General features: G+C 34.5%; 2 protein-coding genes across 5 annotated transcripts; both read left to right on the top strand.

Annotated features, from left to right (window-relative positions):
• Positions 1–3,450: 3,450 nt before the first annotated feature.
• Positions 3,451–11,516, top strand: LOC130987966 (probable alpha-mannosidase At5g13980). 4 transcript variants are annotated; one of them, XM_057911700.1, is made up of 30 exons: positions 3,453–3,929; positions 4,092–4,175; positions 4,266–4,354; positions 4,582–4,756; positions 4,919–5,038; positions 5,136–5,222; positions 5,303–5,374; positions 5,575–5,688; positions 6,012–6,112; positions 6,194–6,287; positions 6,364–6,531; positions 6,634–6,723; positions 6,930–6,995; positions 7,107–7,163; positions 7,261–7,474; positions 7,560–7,699; positions 7,823–7,882; positions 7,966–8,025; positions 8,117–8,188; positions 8,726–8,773; positions 8,893–9,012; positions 9,117–9,182; positions 9,614–9,726; positions 9,855–9,939; positions 10,245–10,355; positions 10,443–10,535; positions 10,632–10,679; positions 10,809–10,877; positions 10,967–11,195; positions 11,261–11,516. In XM_057911700.1, exons 1-29 carry the CDS (start codon positions 3,726–3,728, stop codon positions 11,180–11,182), a joined length of 3,036 nt encoding a protein of 1,011 aa, XP_057767683.1. In that variant the 5' UTR covers positions 3,453–3,725; the 3' UTR covers positions 11,183–11,195; positions 11,261–11,516. The 4 variants fall into 4 exon arrangements, with proteins under 4 accessions (XP_057767681.1, XP_057767680.1, XP_057767683.1 ...); XM_057911698.1 differs by having other exon boundaries at positions 3,451–3,929; positions 10,245–10,535; XM_057911699.1 differs by having other exon boundaries at positions 10,967–11,516.
• A 1,708-nt stretch (positions 11,517–13,224) lies between these two features.
• LOC130987965 (uncharacterized) lies at positions 13,225–21,931 on the top strand. Its single transcript, XM_057911696.1, has 13 exons — positions 13,225–13,642; positions 13,725–13,791; positions 13,943–14,053; positions 15,002–15,197; positions 15,799–15,884; positions 16,063–16,258; positions 16,746–16,857; positions 18,381–18,508; positions 18,698–18,904; positions 18,992–19,101; positions 19,589–19,718; positions 20,044–20,193; positions 21,489–21,931. Exons 1-13 carry the CDS (start codon positions 13,552–13,554, stop codon positions 21,708–21,710), a joined length of 1,806 nt encoding a protein of 601 aa, XP_057767679.1. The 5' UTR covers positions 13,225–13,551; the 3' UTR covers positions 21,711–21,931.
• The last annotated feature ends 1,113 nt before the right edge of the window (positions 21,932–23,044 follow it).

Below are 23,044 nucleotides of genomic sequence, written 5' to 3'. Positions count from 1 at the left end.
GTGGATTATTATTATTTTTAAATAATTTTATTTGTTTATATTTTAATTTTATTTAATATATTTATTTAACATATCTTTTAATTTTGACGCTCGCCGTGCATAGCACGGGTAGACATACTAGTATACTATAAAAGATGAGTTTTTTACCTCCATGTTTTCCCTCTCTTTTTTCTCTCTTTCTCCCACCAATTTTTCTACTATTTGTTTATTTTTCTTTTTTATATTTTAATTCTTTTTTAAACATCATCAAATTTGATTCATGAAAAAATATTTAATATACATTTTAAATTTAATATAGTATAAAAACCATGAAAATGAATTTAAAACGACTAAATTATAAAAAAATTAAATTTTAAAATATTTTATTTTTTCTCTCTTCATCAAAATTTTACAACCTTCTTTTAAAGATTGTGTATGAAAATATTTATTTATTTATTTATTTATTATAATGCACAATATTATATAATAATAATGCGTAATGCTAATTTTCATTATCGAATAATTTTACAAATTTATTTAATAACTGTAATTATCATTACACTTTATACAAAATAAAAAAAATTATATTTTTAAATTCAGGAATTTATTGAGTAATTGACGTGAATTATTTTATTTATAAAACATGTTTTGCAGTATTTGTTTATATTTTAATTTTATTTAATAATTATATTTATTTATTTAAATATATCGATTAATTTCGATGTTTGTCGTGCATCGCACAAATGGGCGTACTAGTTGTTAATGAAATAGTAGTTCTTGTGCATTTCACATCTTTATAATTTTGGATATTTGGAACACAATTAAAATTGCATAAATAAAAGTATATATAAAATTGTTTTTGAAGGAAGCTATAATGAGTAAAATAGGGGTTATTATGAATAAAATCACCTTATACTTATGATATCCTAATATTATATTTTCTTCAAAACATGAAATCCTTTGTAAAACAAGTGCCCAATATCTATTTTCTTCGTTCCATTTGATTTGGCATGTATTTCTTTTAGAATTGTCTTCATTGGGACTAAGGAGTAATATACAAATTCTTGAAATTATGTATATCACCTTGTAATACATAATTTTTAAATCTGAATTATAGCATTTATTGGTGTACTATAAATTCGCACTGTATAGGACACAATATTGTCATAATTGCTCCACGAATTACAGAATCAGTTACTACGCTAGTCACAATTGTAAATTTGTAATGCAGTTAATTAAGAGCATTTGATTAGTAAATTCACAGAAATAGTTGCAATTTATAACTATACACTTGACAGGAATAGTGTGAATAGGCTCTATTTGCATCATTCGTTCTGAGCTCTATCGCGCCAACGTTTGACACAAAAATAAAGCTTATTCGCACAATTTATTTCAATATATATTGCGCCAACACTTGCAACAAGTGTGCAAAATGATCTTTTCATATCATTCGTTTCAAGATTTGTCGCGCCAATACTTGGAATGAATGGTGCTAAATGACCTATTCATGCCAAGATTTCTCTCACCAACACTTGACACAAATGGTACCAAAGAACACATTCGCACCATTTATCCCCAAAAATTAGCACAATTTGTTCCAACAAAAAAATCATAATCTTGTAGTTTGATCTAACAAATCGGAGTATAATTTATATAAAAAAAAATTGATTTTTTTTTTCTTTAATTTTCAGCAAATTCAATTACAAATCAAATGAACAAATTAACATAAAATCTAACTAATCTAACTAAATGTTTGAACTAAATCTTTATTTTCTTCACTTTCTTTAAAGGCAGACAGTGAATTCATATTTTGAGGATGGCTGAAGATTATTTTCTTCCTCACCCCAATACGTCTTCGCTTGTGCAATTGGCAACAATATTACAAATGGGTTTCATTCTAGACTTTTCTTTGTTATACAAATATCTTTTACAATAAATCAAGTTAATTTATTTAATTCCATCATATATTCATATGAATAACACCTATAAAATACTCAAAAGACATCAAATTAACTAATACTCCTACTTTAATTGAGACGATAGAAAAACATGTACTTTTTTTTTTCATTCTCATGTTTGCCTTTTCTTTTTCCTAAAATCCTGTACTTTGCTTAGTGATATAATATTCGATTTACATATCAAATTAAAAATCGTGACAAAAGCTTTAGTTTGATATATAATAGTATGTAAATAATAATTTTTTTTAAAAAAATTATACAAGTCAAAAGTTTTAAAATAAAATATCGAGTATTTATATTATTTATTATGAATGGTTACTTTATAATGTTCGGATTTTATTGACACAAATAACCACTTATTATAACAATTTATATTTAGTTATGTATATATATTATAAATGAGTTTTGATAATTAGCGTATATTACTATACAAATTTGGGAAGATAACAGATTGTAAAATCATTTTTTTTAAAATCGAATTTGAGATATGTATGAGTATATAAGTTATAAATTGGTCCTAACATTTATCAATATGCCTAAGTGGAATTTTCTCTATTTTTTTAATCTTTTATTATTTTTATTTATTTAATATTAATGTTTACTTTGTAATGTCGGTTTTATTATTGTAGCAGATAATTAATTAAAACAAGATAAGTTGTGGATCTATAATTAAGTGGGTTATGTGGATGGAATAATGATTTCATTTTTACTGTAATTTTCAATTGATTAATTTGGTTGACTGTTGAGTCGAGTAATGACAATATTGATAAATAAAGAGTAATATTGAAGATTATAATTAGTGGGGTATACTTACTAAAAAATGAAATATGAATAAATAATATATTTTTATAGACGGAATTGGTATTAATATAAATATATTGTAGTTTATTGAGATACATAATTAATTATTATAAAAAAATGTTTTTATAAATTCAAACGTGTTCGAAGAGTCAACGAGATTATTAAGTGGCTTGAGATGAGAATGTGTAATTAATAATGCTTACATTGTCATGTTTACTTAATAATATTCGGTTGTTATTGCAATGAATACTTAACTATTATAATAATTATATTTATTCATTCAAACGAATTTGGGTAATTAGTGAGAGTACAAGTTTAAGACTAAAGTAACGTGTAATACCTTTTAACTATATTTGAGATTAGTGTTAGTACATAAATTATATACTGAGCGTAGATGATTGAACAATATTAAATTGATATTTTTGATTCATCGTCATGTTTCATTACGATCAATGACTTATAATAGTATAATCCTATTTAAGTATCAAGTTATTTTTACTTATAAATTATAACGTAAAGTAATATTCGGTTGATAAAATCGACGGGTCACATGCTAGTTATTGATTGATTAATAGAGCAAAATTTTTTTGGCCTCCTTTAAGAATTTGTGATGTGTTTAATGTTTATAGAGAATGTCGTTAATTTTTCAACAGAAATTCAAAATTACAGTCTCCCTCGATAAATAAATTTCAGTAGATAGAGTTGACAGTGAGTCGTTCTCACGTCTCACTCCATCCCAACACTTCACCTCCAAAATCCAATTTTCAAGTCAAAAATTTTATCTTTTGCGGCAACCCTTATCTGCAATTCAACATAAACCCATGTTTTGTTCTTAGCTACCTACTACATTCCGCTAACAATGATTACATTTATGGGACAAGAGTAGCTTCCCCATTTCTTCATCTGGAGATCCATTTTCTTGTCCGGTTTCCTGGGCTTGGTCTATTTATTCTGCTGCTTCCTGGGTCGACCGCAGCTGCAGCGATCATGGCGGCGTTCCGGGCTTTAGCGGTTGTCTTGAGTGTGTGGTGTGTGTGTTTCTTGGTGGAGGGGAAGTACATGGTTTACAACACCTCGGGAGGCGTTGTGCCCGGCAAGATTAACGTGCATTTGGTTGCTCACACGCATGATGATGTTGGGTGGTTGAAGACTGTTGACCAATACTATGTTGGATCGAATAACTCCATTCAGGTAGTTCCATTCTTCACTTGATGAATTGGGTTTTTTGAGTTTCTTGGTCTTGGTTGACTTAATTTGTTCAGAGCATTGTGGGTTTTTTACTGACTGAATAGTTTGTGTGGAATTTGTTGAGTTGGGACAGATGGACTCATTGATTCTAGCTTGTGTGTGTAGGTAGCATGTGTGCAGAATGTATTGGATTCATTGATTCCAGCGTTGTTGGCTGATGAAAACCGGAAATTCATTTATGTCGAGCAGGTATCAGTTTTCTGTTGTATGAGCCGGTTTGTTTAGTTAACAAGTCGAGGGAAGGCATTGCTTATGTTAGATGCTTTTGTGTTGTAATAGGCGTTTTTCCAGCGGTGGTGGCGGCAACAGAGCGATGGGATGAAGGAGACAGTCAAGATGCTAGTTAGCTCGGGTCAACTTGAGTTCATGTACTAATATATATAAATTCTTATGAAAAATTTGGAAAAGAAAACAGCATCATATGTAGTAATTTATAGAAATTCTTGGAATCATATGAAGGTAGTAGGATGTAGTGCTGTTTGTTTGTTTGTGTTGAAATGGTTTTGTTGTTGGGTGTTAGAAATATCACATCAGCTAATAATGATTTTAGTTCATAGATTTTCTTCTCAAGTTCCCCTTGAATCTGCATTTGCAGAAATGGAGGTATGTGTATGCATGATGAGGCAGCAACGCATTACATTGATATGATAGACCAGACAACACTAGGCCACTGGTATATTAAACGGGACTTCAATGTCACTCCTAGAATTGGTTGGCAGATTGACCCGTTCGGGCATTCTGCTGTACAGGCTTACCTTTTGGGAGCAGAGGTGACATTTTCTAGGATTTGCACTTATGTTTACTGATTTCCAATATACATGTTCTTGAGCTTTTGATTCTACTTCTTTTTTCTAGCCATTACAGAATTAATGTATTCATACACGATATATTTTCTTATCTAAGCTGAATCCCTGTTTATGTCGGGCTTTTAGGTGGGATTTGACGCTCTATACTTTGCTCGTATTGATTACCAAGATAGAGCCAAGAGGAGTGCTGAGAAGAAGCTTGAGGTTATCTGGCAAGGTTCCAAAAGTCGTGGTTCTTCCTCCCAGGTTGCAATAATTTCGGCATCATCTTGATTAACCATTCGATACATTCTCAACTTATTGACTAATTACTAGGCCGTCTATTTTTCTTTAATTACTTCAGATATTTTCTGGTGCTTTCTATGCCGGAAATTATGAGCCTCCAACTGGTTTTTATTACGAAATCAATGATGATTCCCCTATAGTCCAGGTAACTCTTTAGAGGACCGTGTGTCGCCGGTTTTTTTGTGTTATGCTGATACTGATATTTTCCAAGTCTCTTGACCGAAGGATGACATCGGGCTATTTGATTACAATGTTCAAGAACGTGTTGATGCCTTCGTAGCTGCTGCCTATTTTCAGGTTTGGTTTGACTTTCATGGTGGCCAAACTCTCATTTATTGTGGCCTTTTTGTTGATGCTTGTTCCTACATTGTTTTCTGCACTGTGTCGTTTTCCTTTCTGGTTATTTTAGTTATTGTGATTTGAAACTATTCAAATAAGTGCGTTTCTTCAGACATCATCTTGGTTTACTTGTTACGTTCAATTGATTTTGTTTGCAGGCTAATGTTACTCGTTCAAATCATATAATGTGGACTATGGGAACAGATTTCAAATATCAATACGCACATACATGGTTCCGGAATATGGACAAGCTAATACACTATGTGAATCAAGTTAGTATCTACTGAACGTGTTCTATCATATGCTTCCCAATGGTGAATGATTATTGGCAGGAATCTCCGTATTTGAACTTCTTTATTGCCTTCCCTGATACTATTAATCGTTCGTGTGCATGAAGATTTTTGATTCTATTAGAAACCTAGTACACACATGTGAAAGTGCATAATTTTTGTCTTTCCAACCCAATAATGTTTTCTAGAAAGTATAATGTTGCTTATGAAGTGTTACTGCCAACAATTCACTATATGAATAAAACTGATGTGTGTTTGTTCTGTTTTCAATAATATGTATTTATATTTTCCAAGCCTGCTTGCAGGATGGCCGTGTCAATGCCTTCTATTCGACTCCATCTATATACACTGATGTGAAACATGGTCTGGATGAATCATGGCCTCTTAAATCCGATGACTTCTTCCCGTGAGCTTAAGATTAAATACCTGTGGTTTATGTATTATTCTACTTCATTTCTGTAGTAACAAAAATCAAGTTGTGTATCAGGTATGCTGACCGTATAAATGCTTACTGGACCGGTTATTTTACGAGTAGGCCTGCCATTAAAGGCTATGTCAGAGAGCTGAGTGGCTACTATTTGGTATGCCAAGAAACTCCTCTATATCTGTTGGATCTTCAAGGATTTATGTGACATCTCATACTCGTATACTTATTAGGCAGCAAGACAGTTGGAGTTCTTTCGAGGAAGAAATAAATCCGGCCCTACAACTGACTCATTAGCTGATGCTTTGGCAATAGCACAACATCATGATGCAGTTACAGGTACTGAAAAGCAGCATGTGGCTAATGACTATGCAAAACGGCTTTCAATAGGTTACGAGGAGGTAAGGTTTTCCCCTGCTATTATGAATTTGTCATCAGTAAAGTTGCTCGCCTCCACTTTCTTTCTGGCAAAATCGTTACCTTCTGGCTCTGAATCCGTACAGTCTAAGGATGTCGTAGCAGCTTCCCTTGGTTGTCTAACGCAATCACCATTGTCTTCAGAATGCAAAAGTCCTGTCACGAACTTCAACCAGGCATGAGCTCATGCACTTTCCGTTCTATCCTACCTTATCGTTTGTTGTCTATGAATACGTGGAGTCTCTGAATGTTGTCTTCATTTCGACTTCTCTTATGTTTTCCTCACCTTATTGTTTTACTTGCTCTTATTAGTTTGATATGACATTTTTCTTGTGGAATGAATTAAATGCATGCTTCTTATTATTTTTATTTTATTTTTCAGTGCCCGCTGCTGAATATAAGTTATTGTCCTGCAACAGAAGTTGATCTTTCTGTTGGAAAGAAATTAGTAAGTACTATATTGACTTCACTGTGTGTCGATTAACTGAAACAATAATTTACATGTACTTTGTTTCATCGTACGATCTAATTTAACTTGATGTCTGTTTTCCATCTGCAGGCAGTACTTGTTTACAACCCTCTGGGGTGGAAAAGAACATCAGTCATCAGGATTCCTGTGAGCCTCTCACGTTTGCTTCATTTTTTTGATTAAATTTGTTTGTATGGTTTAATAAGATCTTGTTCATTTACCATTCTTGATGAACTTCATGCAGGTCATCAACGAGAATCTTTCCGTATCAGATTCTAGTGGAAAAATACTTTTGTCACAGCTTCTTCCTATAGTTAATGCTTCAGTATCCACGAGAAAATTCTATGCTAGTGCATATACGGGTGAATCCCCTACATCCGTCGCCAAATATTGGCTCGCTTTCACAGCAGTAGTTCCACCTTTGGGTTTTAGTACTTATGTGATCTCAAGTGGTCAATGTAAGCCATATTTCTTAGCTTTGAAGCAGTTTCCTAATCCATTGAAATATAGTGCATTACTAATACTCACATGTTGCAAATCCAGCTTCTGCTTCGACAAAACTTACACCAAACACGTTTGACACGAGCCAAAATGGTGGCATTGAAGTCGGCCCAGGCAATTTGAAGCTTATATACTCTGGAAAGGATGGAAAGCTTACGCAGTATATTAATGCTAGAAACTCAGTAAGCCATTTTAGAGAAGACCTTATGTTTGTGCTTTCGTCTCATCTTCATTCAGTCAGGTTAATAAGCTCAATGCCATTCTTGTGCTTGATGTAAAACAATATGCATATTTTTTTGTTGAAGGTCAACATATCTTTGGAGCAATCCTATAGTTATTATATCGGGAGTACTGATGAACTCCAGGTAATGCTTATGTGTTCCTTTCGACTTCCCTTGCAAAGCTGTTGCGTTTGAGTTTAATCTATCGTGTTCTTTACTGATTGAAGGCTTCTGGAGCGTATGTTTTTCGGCCAAATGGCACGTACAACATACAGTCAAAAGAAAAGGTATTTATATTTCATATAGTGAATAAGTGATATACCTTTTGCTGGTGTGAATTTACATGATCAAGCAGTAATTATTCATCTCATTTTGTAGATTCCACTTACAGTATTTAAAGGACCACTCTATGATGAAGTTCATCAGCCATTTAGTTCATGGGTATATCAGGTATGTTACAGAATCAATGTATAACACTTCATAGAGAGAATGATCAACTCCCCGAATTGTGAAGAACTAGTATTGTACCCGTGCGATGCACGGTATGTATATATCAACAAACATTCATGTTGGGGATGACAATTTAGCTAGAAATCTATAAATTGACCAGAATGAATTGAAAAAATTAGAGGGTTAGGGCTTAATTTTTATAACCTGAAATAAAAAATGAGCCAGACCGATTGGACGACGGGTGGGTCGTGCTGCTAACCTGAAGGGTTTATAGACACTACCTTCTTTTCCTCATTAAAAGAGTGATGTATACAAAAAAATTAGAGCCCTTGTGATTGACAATTCTGAGAACCTATGTTGCTTTCAAAAAAATGAAGCAAAATTCAAAATTATGTTTTTGCATAACTCTGATTTTTGGCAGCAAATTGAAATATTTCTACAATGTTAAAATGTATGTATGAAAGTTTACGAAGTGAAACATTAAGCTCTTGTATTCAGGCTCCTGCTTTATTCTTCTGAGTAACTGTTTTGTCGTAGATTACAAGAGTGTACAAGGAGAAGGAACATGCTGAGGTTGAATTTACTGTAAGTTTCTATTCTTCCTTAGTAAATTGTATGTTATCAATCTATTTTTCGTCAGCCAAGAATAGAAAATGAGTCTCGAAATCTTATCTTGAGACCTTGTCGGTTTTCCTTGATTTCAGGTCGGACCCATACCCATAGATGATGGAAAGGGAAAAGAGATTGTGTCTCAACTCAAAACCATGATAGGAAACAACAAAAAGTTCTATACAGACTCAAACGGACGCGATTTTCTGGAACGGGTATGTAGCACTTTAAGAAATACTACATCCAAAGTGTATTGGTTCTTGTTGATTGCTAATATCAAAATTTGTACTCACATCGTAAGTTTTCGTGTTCTGCTCAGATTCGAGACTACAGAGCCGACTGGGACCTTCAAGTCAACCAACCAATTGCTGGAAATTACTACCCTGTATGTTTGCACTGAAGCCATCACACTCACACCTTTTTTTCTTTTTGTTTCACTTTCTAGAATTTTGATTCAGCTACTACGTTGTTCTTGTCAATGATATACTACCACTTGTCATGTTGTGTTGTGGTTCGTGTATGGAGAAAAATGCTGTGAGCTTAGTAAGAAACCTTGACAGTGTGAAATCCATGAAACTCATGAGATAAAAGCACCAATCTATGGAAAAACTCCTAGTTTTGTTGGATGTAGGTGACAACATTTGTGATTTCTTAAGGTTCATTTCACATGCTCAAACTTGCATTTAAGCTGAGCAAGATAGATCTGAACTCCCTATTTCTGCAACAGAAATTTAGACCAATCCACGGAATGCAAGTTTAAAGGTCGGTCTTGGTTAATTGTGGATCGTCTTATGTATACCAGCATTTCTCTTTCAGATCAATCTTGGAATTTACATCAAAGACGAGAGCACAGAGATGTCAGTTTTGGTGGATAGATCGGTTGGAGGATCAAGTATTATTGATGGCGAAGTCGAGATAATGCTGCACAGGTTATTATGCTCCTTTCGTCTCCTATATAGACTTATTTCTAAATTCACTCATTCCTTTAGAAATAATAATTATTTCTTTCACAGATGCACACAATTTTAAGATCTTAACACAAGGCATCATTTTGCAGGAGACTGCTCCATGATGATGGTAGAGGCGTTGACGAGTCTCTAAATGAAACATCCTGCGCTCTTGGTACATGCACAGGTTTAACTGTAAGTAAAATCTATCGCAAGAAATGCCTGCACATATTTATTATATCCGTGTTGTGAATGCAATGCAACGTGAAGATGGATGTTTGCAGCCATTTATGTAAAACTTCAAATATGGACTATAGTTTCACCCTCACATTTCTGGATCAGCATATACTGAACACTATTCTATTTTATCGTGCAACCAAACTCATCTAACTAGTGATAAAGAAAAGTCAACAATAAGAAATACAAGAGATTAGATAGTGCATTGTTTGCATGCTTAAAGATAGTGTGTACACTTTCTATATCAATAATATTTCACACAGGTCCAAGGGAAGTACTATCTCAGATTTGATCCACTTGGAGAGGGATCCAAGTGGCGTCGGTTGTTTGGACAGGAGATATACTCGCCTTTCCTTCTGGCCTTCAGTGAGCAGGTAAAAGCCATGGCTAAGCTGTTCCTAACTTCCTGTAATGGATTCTTACACTTTTTTGTGCTTGATATTGCCTTCATATACTCTCAGGATGATAAGTGGACAAATTTCCCAACACCAACTTTTTCGGCCATGGATCCTTCTTACAGCCTACCTGATAACGTCGCAATAATAACCCTACAGGTATAAAACCATTAAAATGAAGAAACTGGAAAAGATCCTTGATCTTTATACCAAGAGAGGAAAGCGAGGCTTATTACTGCTCTTTTGTTGCCTCAGGAGCTTCAAGACGGTGCTGTTCTCCTTCGTTTGGCACATCTATACGAGGTTTTGTGTTCTTAAATCAAGCACTTTCAATGCACCTAAGGATCCATTTAGTTTTTCCCTGCAAAATGTAGCATCATTTTTTGGTGTATAACTTCACACACCGTTGCTCTGTTTCTCGTGTGGTATCAGATTGGAGAGGACAAGGACTTGTCTAGCTTGGCAACTGTGGAGTTGAAGCGAATTTTTCCAAATAGGAAGGTGAAACGACATATATGTAAAATCAAACTATTGTCGTTTCATTTCATTTGAAATATCTTTTGTGATGCTATGAACTATTTTCCCATCAGATCAACAAAATCAAGGAAATGAGTCTATCTGCTAACCAAGAAAGAGCAGAAATGGAAAGGAAAAGACTGTCTTGGAAAGTAGAAGGCTCGGACTCAAAACCGCGTTCTGATTCCAGAGGCGGCCCTGTAGATGGCGTGAAGTTGGTAGTCGAGCTTGCCCCCATGGAAGTACGGACCTTCATCATCGACTTCTACCCATATCTCGTCCAGTACTGATGCACGACACAAGGTGAGAGTTGGTTTTTTCATGTTACATTCTGGGGCAATGCTGGGAAATAACGTCGATCTTATTAGTTGCACGCGTCTGGAATAGCTCGACAGAGAGCTCGAATAACAGCTCTTGCATGTCAGATGGATCGATGAGTGTGTGAGTGAAGGTTTTCAGCTGGTTTTTGTGATGTTTGTTGTCTCCATCTCTCTTGTTGTTGAAGTGAGAGCAAACATGGACCAGTTGGGACTTTTTCATTCTTGTATTGTAATAAAACCTTTTGTTGCTCTGCAAATGTAATAACATGCCTTTTTTCATGCAATATTTCAAGTTCACAATCAATCAATACGTATATAAAAAGAGAACCATTAGCAAATATATATAGTACTAACTTATATTTTTTCGTCAAAATCATCTTTTTTATTTCTAAAAAAAACTTATAAAACTTTATATTTTGTTAGTATACAAAATAATTATTACAATAAAAAATTAATTAGATATAAATAAGAGGACTGATTGTCAGACATTTTTTTTCTTACATCAAAACTTTTATTGTAAGTATTAAAATGTCCCATATAATTTATTATTGCGATTAGAAAAAAAAATATTACTAATTCATCATTCTATATGAACTGCAACCACTGCTTGATAAATTCACAGTTATCATAATCTCATTTCACTCAAATTTTCTTTTTCATTATTATTATTATTATTATTATTATTATTATTATTATTATTATTATTATTATTATTATTATTATTATTATTATTATTATTATTATTATTATTATACCTCCATTGTGGTTCTTGATCAAAAATTTAAAACCAATCAATGTTGGATTGACAATCAATATAACACGTGTGTGCAATCAAAACACTCGTTGTTTGAGTGTATTGAGAGTTGTGAAAATATGTTGTATAATTAGTATTGAGAGTGATGAATATGTGAAAAATAAAGGTAAATGAAGAATTAATTTTGATAGGGTATTGTCCAAAAATAGAAATGAATTTTTTTGGGGACAAATCGAAAAGGAAAATTAGGAGGGAGTACAATAAAAAAATTTCAATACTCATATATTATTAATAAATAATTAAATTTTAAATATAAAAAATACTTTTAAATTATTTAAAAAATAATAATGTCAACACACGAGTGTAAGACTAGTTTCACTCAGTTTTTTACCATTGAAATTTGTTACTATTAAAATTGATTCTGTATACTTGCATAAAACTGTAGGAATTAATGCGATTGTCCTTTTTTCCGTTGAATTTGGTCAGACTTTGGAATTTGGTTAATAAATGTTATGAGGAAAGCATAGATGTTCAAAATAAAATCTCATGAATTTTATTGGTTTTGAACCTTTTTTCTTCACATTTTTAGTATTGCTATTATATAGGGGCAATGTGATATCAAAGATTCAAAAATCGTTGAACCCAAACAGAATTAGGCGGCACTTTTAATAATGCATAAAAGGGTTAAATAGTCAAAAACAATATTTACAGCAAAAAATATCTATTTTTTTAACATTATATTTTATGCAACTTGATTCCTATCGTTCATAAAATAAAGTAGATGACTCCTCTAACTAACTGTTGTCAAAAGATTGTTAGAGAAATCAATTATGGAGTAGTATTTATTTATTGATTTAAGTGTTAAGTAGCAAAAACATTATACAAAAAAGGAAATAAAAATAGCTCTTCCCTCATTTTTTTAAATATTTATTTAACACTCGTGATAATTGGAGGAGTCATCTATCCATTTTGTGAACGATAGAGAACTAATTATTTTTCATTACAAACGTTTAACATGTTTTTATTACTTCTTTTTTTCAGGGGAAAACCAGACTTATCTCCGCGTAAAGTTATTATGCCACCATAACTAACAATTAAACTTGTGACATTTAATCGAACTTTGAATTATATTTTTACATAGAACTTTTTTTTTTTTTGAGAGAAACAAGAGAAGATTTATTGAGCACAGTGACATGGAGCATGGAGATGACCCTCCACAAACAACGGGGTTCATTCCAAACATGAAGTGTAGATACATAGAACTAAAATTCACAAATAAGTTGACAACATGATTTAACCTAATCCTATTTCTAAATTCGACCCATAAAAAACAAATTGGGTCAAACCCGACCCACAGGTTTGCGACCCGACCCTCTAAATTACTCGCATATCACTGTACGAGAATCAACAGTAGAGGCAGACATCAAGTCATCAACTTCGGCGTTACAAAAGTGAACCCCTTCACAAAATCCGCCGCTGCTACCGCACCCGCCGGCGCACCGTAGAATCCACCGGAATATTCCACCATTTCTCCCATCAGCCTCTAAATCGGTCTCCGGCCTTCACTGGATCTCAAATTCGATTGATGGCGAAGGGAGACGACGTCACTGGGATGGAAATCGATCAGAATTCATCCGCCTCGGATCAGATTAGTAACCCTAAATTCTCTATCAATGGTGGTTCCCTCTCCTTCCGTACGAATCATTTTGTTTATGTGTTTGTGGACGAGTTTCCTTATTTTGGCTGTGAATTTCGCAGTGCTGCAGCTATTGAAATCAGCACAAATGCAGCACGGGTTGCGCTTCAGTGATTACGCTCGTTACAGGTAGTGCAAGCTGTGTTTGTTTGAAATTCAGTTTACCTATGTAATGTACCTATTGGGTGTCTGCTGTTTTGGTTGGGAAGAAGGTCTCTGAGCATTTTGGTATTGAAATTGATGTTATCATCACTGAGATGTATTGAATTTGAGTTTTCAGGAGATACTGCACTGCACGCCTGCGGAGACTGTATAAGTCCTTGAAATTCACCCATGGCCGTGGAAAATATACCAAGAGAGCCATATCGTCAACCACCGTGACTGAAGTCCGGTATGTGTAAATGCATTTCATTTATATTTAGAAGGAGATGCTTTACTTGCATAGTTGCATGATGTAATATGCAGCCTACAAACAGATGGAATTTTGCTTACCAGTCTAGTGGAGAATTACTGACAATAGAACTGATGTTTATGAAGCATTAAGATGCATAAATCTCTGCTGATCCTCCTGCTGGCATATGAGATGATGCAATTTTCTATTATAAGTATGGAAGCAAAGGAAAAAGCTTGTACTCCTAATGTTTTCTTTTCTAGTTCATTCATTTTAAAGCGTGTAATAAAAACTAATTTCAGCCTATATCTCTCTTAGTCTCATCGGCAGAAAAATGTTACAGGATAAGGAAAGACTGTTACAATCTCCCGAACCCTATTTGTAATTTAGGTCCTGGTTCAGATAGAAATAGAATCTGGCTGATGGTTTTCTATTTTCCACCCCCTTAGAATATAGAAATTTGTTATGCACTACAGACAGACAGTGGATAACTATGGTATCAAGAAATATAATAAATTGATTGCAGCTGAAGCTGAAGTGCTTAGAGTATCCTTTTGTTTATGTTTTGCTTAAATATTCTTTTATTTAACTAATAAGAATAATATAGAATGAAATGCTTTCCCTGGTAATCGTGTATATCATATATGCTACTAAAGCTATCTTTGTTTATTTATTTTTTCTTTTTTTAGTTTGTCTTTTAACTGTATAAGTTATATCCTACTAATGCAGTAATGCTGCATCCCAGAATTATAGTTTAAAGCAAATTTTTTGAGTTATCAAACACACTGCGAATAAATTTGCACTATTAGGTCAAACTGTGTTGTATTTATCAAATCCAATAATGGACAAACAAACTATTTATTCTCAGATGTGATGATTCATATTATAATACCACTTAACATGTCAAATCTTCCTCTAATTTTCTGATGCTCTTGGAATTTGTTCTAGGTTTCTTCATTTGGTTCTATATGCTGCTGAAAGAGCATGGAGCCATGCAATGGAAAAGAAAACTTTACCAGATGGCCCAAATGCACGCCAGAGGAGCTACCTCATTGGCAGGCTAAGGAAGGCCGTAAAATGGGCTGCCCAGTTTCAAGAGTTGTGTGCCATCAAGGGAGATTCGAGAACGTCACTGGAAGCTGAGGTGTGAATTAGATCTTTAACTCAGCTGCTACTATTATTTTCACGTTAGTTTTCAGATGATTTCTTTGACAGTCTTTTGTTTTTCCTACTATAATGATTAATGAATGCTGTACAACTTCTGTAACTCTTGGCTTGCTTATTAGTGTTCAGTTAGACTGTTCTATTAAAGAAGTTTCCTTTTTTCTGTTAGTCTTGTAGGAAAATATAGGAAGAGTTATTTTTTCTTTGTGATCACACTTTGTAAACAAAAAAAGGCTTGTGGAGCTATGATTTATGATTTTGTTTCTGTGGCTCCATTAGCCGTTTCAAGAAATTGTAATATATATAGCTCAAACAGTTGCGTCAGATTGAGTTCTTGTCCAAAAAAAATTCTTTTGAGTCTCGATGTTTCAAGAAGTTGGAGGCAAGAAAAGGAGGGCAGGAGGATGCTTGATATTTCTTCAATTGTCAGTGTCCTGAGTTTTCGGAATCATTTGTTATGTTTCTTTCCCCAGCAGTGTAGACCATAGATCCTTTGACAGTATTTCTTATTGGTTGCTTGGACTCTTACAAAAACATGTCTTTGCTTATGAAGAAGCTTTCCTTTGGTATGTTATATCCAGGCTTATGCCTCTTATATGAAAGGGAGTTTGTTATTTGAGCAAGATGAACACTGGGACATTGCACTAAAGTGCTTCAAAAGTGCCAGGTACACTTTTATCTCTAAAAAGTTTCTGGATAAAGAAAATAAATTAATGGTTCTTCCTTTGACTAATGAAGTTGAACTTACAGGAATGCTTTTGCTAGTTCATCTCTTCTACTGCTTCTTTACGAAATGGCAGTGTGAACACTTATCTAGTTTTGGCTAACATTCTTCATCTTGACAGGGCCGTTTATGAGGAACTTGGAAAGTATGGAGATCTAGAGAACCAAGTTTTATGCCGGGAGCGGGTTGAGGAACTTGAGCCTAGCATAAGATATTGTTTACACAAAGTTGGGGAGTCAAATTTACAGACTTCTGAACTAGTTCAGATTGGGGAAATGGAAGGGCCTGCTCTGGACCTTTTTAAAGCTAAACTGGAGGTGAGACTATTTCATCTAGTATGTAGTGTAGGTTATATATTTAGGGGCTGTTTGAAAACTTGGTCATGTTTTGGCAGCATTGAAAGGCCCAACTTAAATTTAAGCTTTATTGGGCCGTGTGTATCTAGATTTTGTGTTTGGTATGTTTACTTAAACTTGTGGAAGGAGTATTTAATTAGACCACTGTAGCAGTTCGCAACTGGAACTAGGGGTCACCCCTGCACCCATTTCCGCATTATAACAGTGAACAAGGCCGGGCTGAGACGTCAACTGCGGGCTTATAACTGGATCTTACTTAATTATCAAACATAATGTAATGGGCTGTTAAGCACGCAATATGCCCTTAACACAAAAGTCAAACAGGCCCTTAATAACTGCTAGTGAAGCACACTCCAATCTATCTTCTCAAAGCACAGTGTTCTGTCCTTTTCAAGTTTATTATCTTTGCAGTTATTGATAATTTATCTTGATTTTCCATCACCACCAGGCTGTCATGGCCGAAGCTCGGTCTCAACAGGCGGCATCATTGACTGAATTTCATTGGCTTGGTCACAGATTTCCCATTTCGAATGCAAAGATTCGGGTCGCCATACTCAAAGGTACATGCCTTTTAGATGTATTATAAGTACCATGGCTCAGAGTGCTTTAGGTGTGATTCAATCCTTCCTAGTTGGGTGGTTCATAGCCAACTTGGTTAAGATTTGTTCATGTGTACAAATCCTAGTGGACTTGAGAAAATGCCTAACTCGGTAATGTGAGATAAACCGTACATTAGCTACTGTGGTCCAACAAATGCTCCCCTTTTGACCTTATTGTTTTCATTTTTTCCGGGGTAATTGCTGCTAGGGATGGCAGTGGATCTTGGACCCGGTCCAGATCCGTGGATCCAGATCCATTTTTACGGATTTGGATCTCAATTTTTTGGACCCGACGGATCTGGATCTCAGTTTTGAAAACGGATCTGGATCTGGATCTTGAAATTTTAGATCCGGATCCGGCCCAGATCCGACCCGTGGATCCGTTTTATTTTATATATATATATTTTATATTTTATATTTAGTTTACTAATAATATTAATTAAATTAAAAATAATAAATAAATTATATTCAAAAGAATAAAAACTAAAAGTAATTAGATAAAAGAATTTTGTGTTATATTTTTCATGATGGAAATTAGATGTTGTTGATTTTGTGATTTTTTTTTAATTTAATTTAAAAATAGTAGATCCATGGATCTGGACCCGTGGACCCGTGGACCCGCGGATATGACGGATCTGGATCTGGATCCAAAATTTTCAGATTCATGGATCTGGATCTAGTATATGAAAACGGATCTAGATCTGGTATTGGCCAGACCCGATCCAGATCCGGCCCGTTGCCATCCCTAATTGCTGCAAATAACACAACCTTTATTCTAAATTGCAATTATAACACGACTTATAAAACATTGCAATTACAACATCCTTCAAATTTTTTTTGGCAAAGTTTGTCTGGCATGTGCCATTAAAACGATGTCCGCTGAAAAAACTGATGTTGCAATTGCAAAAATTTTAAGGTGATGTTGTAATTGCAATGTTTTAGAAGTCATGTTATAATTGCAAATTTTGTGTTTTTTCCTTCCTGATGCATAAAGGCATGACAAAAAGGCTAAGTGAATTATGTTTTTATGGCTGTTATATAAACGCAGACCAAGTCATGTATCTGGGAACTCATGGTCAAGCTTTGCTTTTTGTGCCGTTATGGCTGATCATGTTTCCAGGAGTTCAATGATACTAGATGCTCCTAGTGCTCTCACAATGTTTTTTACAACAACGAGTAGCCATTTTATCAGCCTAGTATTTTTCATTGAGTTTAGGTTAATACAGATTTTAAAGGTGATTAGAACTCCTAGTGCAAGTTTTAGCCTTATATTTGTGTGTCGTGTATGTATGTATGTAGCTATGCATATATTTTCATATCTGTATGTATTTCCCTTTGCTGTATAGCTCTGATATGTATATGCAGCATGTTTTCCAGTTAGAGTTTATTGGGATCTGATACGTATACTGCTATGATCATACTCATAAATTCTTAAATTTGCACATGCCAAATTTCAAACCTTTTGCTTGACTTTATATGAACAGCCCAGGAACTGGAGAAAGATACTAATGGTCTGGGAGCAGATTCCGTACCTGCAGAGAAAAAACTAGCCATATTTGATAAAATATTTGCTGCTTATAGTGAAGCCAGGAGCTGCATAAGGAATGACTTGGTGAGTGCTGCTTTTAGTTATGAAATTTCTGTTTACCCCATGTACTTTTTGCGTGTAACAGCTTTATGCATTAGCTGAAGCAGAACATTAGCAGAAGGATTTTTTTTTCTACTCTGAAAGAGAAGGAAAAATATTTGAAAATAAAACAGGGTATCTGTGATGAGTTTGACAATATTTTTTCTTCTGTAGGCTAACACAGGTAATTCTGAAAGCATCAAGGATGACCTGAGTGGCCTTGATAAAGCTATTGGTGCTGTCCTAGGAGAGAGAACAATTGAACGCAACCAGTTGCTTGTGCACATAGCAAAGAACAAGCTCAGTAAGGTTCGTGATGACAAAAATGAAAAAGTTACAAAACCTGAAGAGCTTGTCCGGTTATATGATCTCCTGCTACAGGTGAGTACCTAGAGACTGCAATATCTTCATGTTAATATTAACTTCAATGAATTTATAAAAAAGCTAAGCAATTTCATTTTCAAACAGAATGCTGCCGATCTTTCTGATCTGGTTAGTTCGGGAAGAGACAGAAAACCAGAAGAAGTGGCCCTTAGTGAAGAATGTGAACTGAAAAGTTTAGTTTTCCGAGCGGAAAGGTTTGGCCCTTGTAATGTTCTGTGTTTCCATATTATCTTGCTTCTTTCTCCTGACAGCTTATATTTCAAGTTGCTTTAGTTCCTTTCTTATCCAGAAAATTAATTTTGGCATCTGATACTTTTCTAATTCAAAATATTTTCTACCTCTCCTCATATGTAAAAACGATACACCACTTGATTATAATATACTAATACTATGCATACCCCCAACTTGATAGCAATTCAAAAATTTGGTGTTTATGAAACCATTTCACATTTGTAGTTGGGAATTCCTTGGGGTATGAGATGATTGTCATACTTCATTTACCAAAGCTAGTTTTTCTTAGTTTACTAGTTGCTTATGTGGTACAATTACTAAATACCTAAATCTTGTGGTATGGCATCTTCAAGATCCCTGACTAACGAGCCTTCTGTTTTTTTTGCTGACCTCTCCTTTGTTTCTGAATGGCTATCTCTTGGTATTGATATATGTACCACTTTCCTGTAGGTGCTTTTACTTGGCAAAATCTTATAGTTTGGCTGGAAAGAGGGTAGAAGCATATGCTTTGTTTTGCAGAGCTCGTTCCCTAGTTGATGATGCTCTTAGGAAGCTTCAGAGTTCGACCAATGCTGATCAGGTGCTTGCATTCTCTGCTAGTTCAGTATATCATTTTTCACTGGCAACTCATTCCCTTAATTGGCCATGCTTCAGTTGTTCTGAGTCTACTGACAAGTGACAGCTCCTTTGAATTAAAAATTTTCCTCAAGCATAAGGTAGCCTGCTTGATGATATGAGTTGCTAGAAAGTAGGGAGATTTTCCATTTGCAGTACCATAATTCATTTGAACTTTTTGTTGCTATGTGGCCAGTGCAATTTGCTTGAATCTAGTAAGCTTCACACATTTTAAATCCTTACTTTGGGACTCCATTTCTTACTCTAGACCAATATTTAATTTATTACAGGTTGCTATCAAGGAACTGAAGATGCTTTACAATGATTGTCGATCCAACATTTGTATAGAACATGCAACAGGAGTTATGGAGGAGGAGAAGGCTCCAGAAAATCTTTCTAAAAAGATCTCAAGTATCTCATTAACAGGAAATGATAAGAAGGTATGTAACGTAACATTAGCTTTTCCTTGGCTTGGTTCAATCTGGAAACTCGTTTATGATTTTGAGATTGTCGTATATGCTCTTGTGCGCTACCTTATTGGTTAGGACTTATAATTTATCTTTTCTCCTATGTTTAGTCGAACAAGCTTATTAAATTAAATAGTTGAAACTTGAAAGAATGTGTAGCAACTAGAACATTTCAGTCAATTGACAAAGGGTTATAATAACATATTTTATTACTTTCCCTGACTAAACTCACCTGTTTTTTGCCTAATCTATCTCCAGCAACCCTGAAATAATGAGATTCTGTATTCAATTGTACAGTTAAATCGTGATCAGTGCTGCATCCATAAACTAAACTAAACAAAAGCAGAAAAAAATTATCTTTGCTCGCATAAGTTTTTCAAATAAATGTTTGTGACAATTCGACATGTTAAATAGAGATGGAAATAGGTCGATAGATTGAGCCACCAACAAAAAGCTAACCCACTTAGCACATGGCTTTTGGATTTGGGTTGAGGATGGTAATGAGGTCCGATTCTCAAATTCGGAAGGGCTTCAAAGTGTAATAGGTCCTATCTAACCCGTCCATGAAACTTTCCTTTTACTGATGTATATATGAATATCTATCTATTTATTAGGCATATATCTGTATTTTTTTAGTGACATCGTTGTGTTGTGAAATTCTACATTAAGAACTATCGAGCATTACATTTGACATAACTTTGCAGTAGGTGGGAACTCTTTGTTTGAGAAGCAACTATGTGAAATAAGATCACATAGTATGAATGGATGTCTTTGACCAGTCTACTGTCCAAAGGGGGCGTTTGGTTTGGTGGATGGGACATATAAAATTGATAGGATTAGAGGATGATTATTAAATAAACCCAACTTTTGGGTGATAAATAATCATCCAATTGCATGATTAGGGCGCGGGCCGAGTTATCCATCACGGGCAGAATCATACAAACCAAACACTTGATTAAGTTGGATTATTTTATCAATCTTGCCTTATCACTCAAACCACAAACGCCTCTTATTAGTAGAACTGAGGGATGGGTTTGAGTCTCGGCTGAGGTGGGTTTTCCCATATTTGAGTGGACCTGTCTTTTGCCATCCCTAACTTTGGATGATGTTTGGACCTGTCTTATCAATCCTTGAATGAATTATCACTTGCTATCTATTTTTTAGGTATACTGAATTCATTTACAGACTTGTAGTCTCTCTTATTGCTCATGAGCAGTTTGTTTTGCTGTTTCTCTATAATCTATCCATGTTTAACTCGTTTGCTTCAGCTTGAAAAGCTGCTCATGGAGAACCTGGAGAATTACGAATCAGCTGTTGGTGATCCTACCACAAGGTCAACGCCACGCATTTCAGTCTTCCCACCGGCCTTTCAAGCAGTCCCGCGCAATCCAGTTATCATGGATCTCGCCTACAATTCGATTGACTTCCCGTCACTGGATAATAGGATGAAGAAAGACAAGAAAGGATTACTTAGTAGGTTTTGGGGATGAATATCTTCTACATTGCGTCTGGATTTTCGAGGTCTACAGACGAAATCTAGATTTTGGCCCTTCTTACTTCTCTACCATTATTTCTGTTTGAAACTTTATCTGGCAAACAAGGATAGAATGCTTCGTATTTAACTTGGAAATTTTGACATCTCTGGCTGTAAAAACTACATAATCTTGTGAGAGGGGTAATTGTTAATTTGCTGAAAACACATTCAAGAAAATTGGTCTTGTTGGCGTTGAAAATTTAGCAAAATTTACAAAATGTAACACAGATAATTCTCATATGATTGTGGATGTTTGCTATCTGTGTTGAAAATTTTATGTGGTTTTAATGTGTATATGATATATAAAGTTAAATCTCGAGAAGTAACTAGCTACTAATTAAAGAAACATACAAGAAAATTTACCATATGCCACAAACAATGAGTCTTGTTTCAACCATCTTTTGTTACACTTGGTAAACTTGTAGTATTTTTTTACTTCCCAATTCAACTCAACAATTTTTCAGGCCAACTCTGCGAAATGTGGCTGCTTATATACATATAATGAAGATAAATAAAAAGGATAGGGAAAAAAGAAAAGACAAAGATAAAAATAGAAAAATATTCCTTCCTTTATTGTACGTGGAGAAGATTAGTGGACCTAAATAGAACAATTTCACGAGATAAATATTACTTTTGTATTACATGTAAGGCGTGTAATGAAGATGGATAGTTGTCTCAGTGTGTGTGTGTGTGTGTGATATGATTAACCATTATACCTTTTTAGTTCATGCAAATGATAAAGGATGAGGGCCCTTTTTCCATTTGAAAGAGTAAGGTTTTCCCACATAAATATGTAGAGTGACCACACAAGTAAGAATGCTTCATCCTTAAAAGGCAAAAATAATTAGGTGGGAGTTAGATAGAATTATCATTACCTTTTGTGGACCATCAACCAATATATAATAAATCCCATTACATGACTCAATTATTCCTTTTCATTTTTCATCAACACTATATGCAAATTGGTTGGGCGTCCTTGTTCTATATTTGAACAAACCAAAACTACATTTGGAGGTTAGTCCAACTTTGTAAATGCAGGTAGAACCGCCCCTAGGAAAAATAAAATAATAGTAATAATTAAGCAAAACCCATGTCATGAAATGGAAGAAAAATGTGCAAAATACACTAATTAGTGAAAAATGCAACTATCAAAAGTACTTGACCATTTCACAAGTAGGGCCATATTGGTAGTATAAAAGCACCTAAGTGAAAGTATTAAGTTATTGTCTATTTATAGTGGAATATATACATATATTATACTCCCTCCGTCCGCGATATCGTTTCCACATT

Source organism: Salvia miltiorrhiza, chromosome 6, assembly GCF_028751815.1.
Source record: "Salvia miltiorrhiza cultivar Shanhuang (shh) chromosome 6, IMPLAD_Smil_shh, whole genome shotgun sequence".
NCBI lineage: Eukaryota > Viridiplantae > Streptophyta > Magnoliopsida > Lamiales > Lamiaceae > Salvia > Salvia miltiorrhiza.
Note: the sequence above shows the minus strand (reverse complement) of the source record. Positions and strands in the feature narration are given on the sequence as shown.

Bases quoted from the DNA above. Each gene is read 5' to 3' on its own strand.
- LOC130987966 (XM_057911698.1), top strand. From the start codon at position 3,726: ATGGCGGCGTTCCGGGCTTTAGCGGTTGTCTTGAGTGTGTGGTGTGTG. The intron at 5,039-5,135 runs GTTGCAATAATT...TAATTACTTCAG, and splicing joins GTCGTGGTTCTTCCTCCCAG to ATATTTTCTGGTGCTTTCTA. The intron at 6,113-6,193 runs GTGAGCTTAAGA...GTTGTGTATCAG, and splicing joins AAATCCGATGACTTCTTCCC to GTATGCTGACCGTATAAATG.
- LOC130987965 (XM_057911696.1), top strand. From the start codon at position 13,552: ATGGCGAAGGGAGACGACGTCACTGGGATGGAAATCGATCAGAATTCA. The intron at 13,643-13,724 runs GTGGTTCCCTCT...TGAATTTCGCAG, and splicing joins CCCTAAATTCTCTATCAATG to TGCTGCAGCTATTGAAATCA. The intron at 16,858-18,380 runs GTACATGCCTTT...TTATATGAACAG, and splicing joins TCGGGTCGCCATACTCAAAG to CCCAGGAACTGGAGAAAGAT.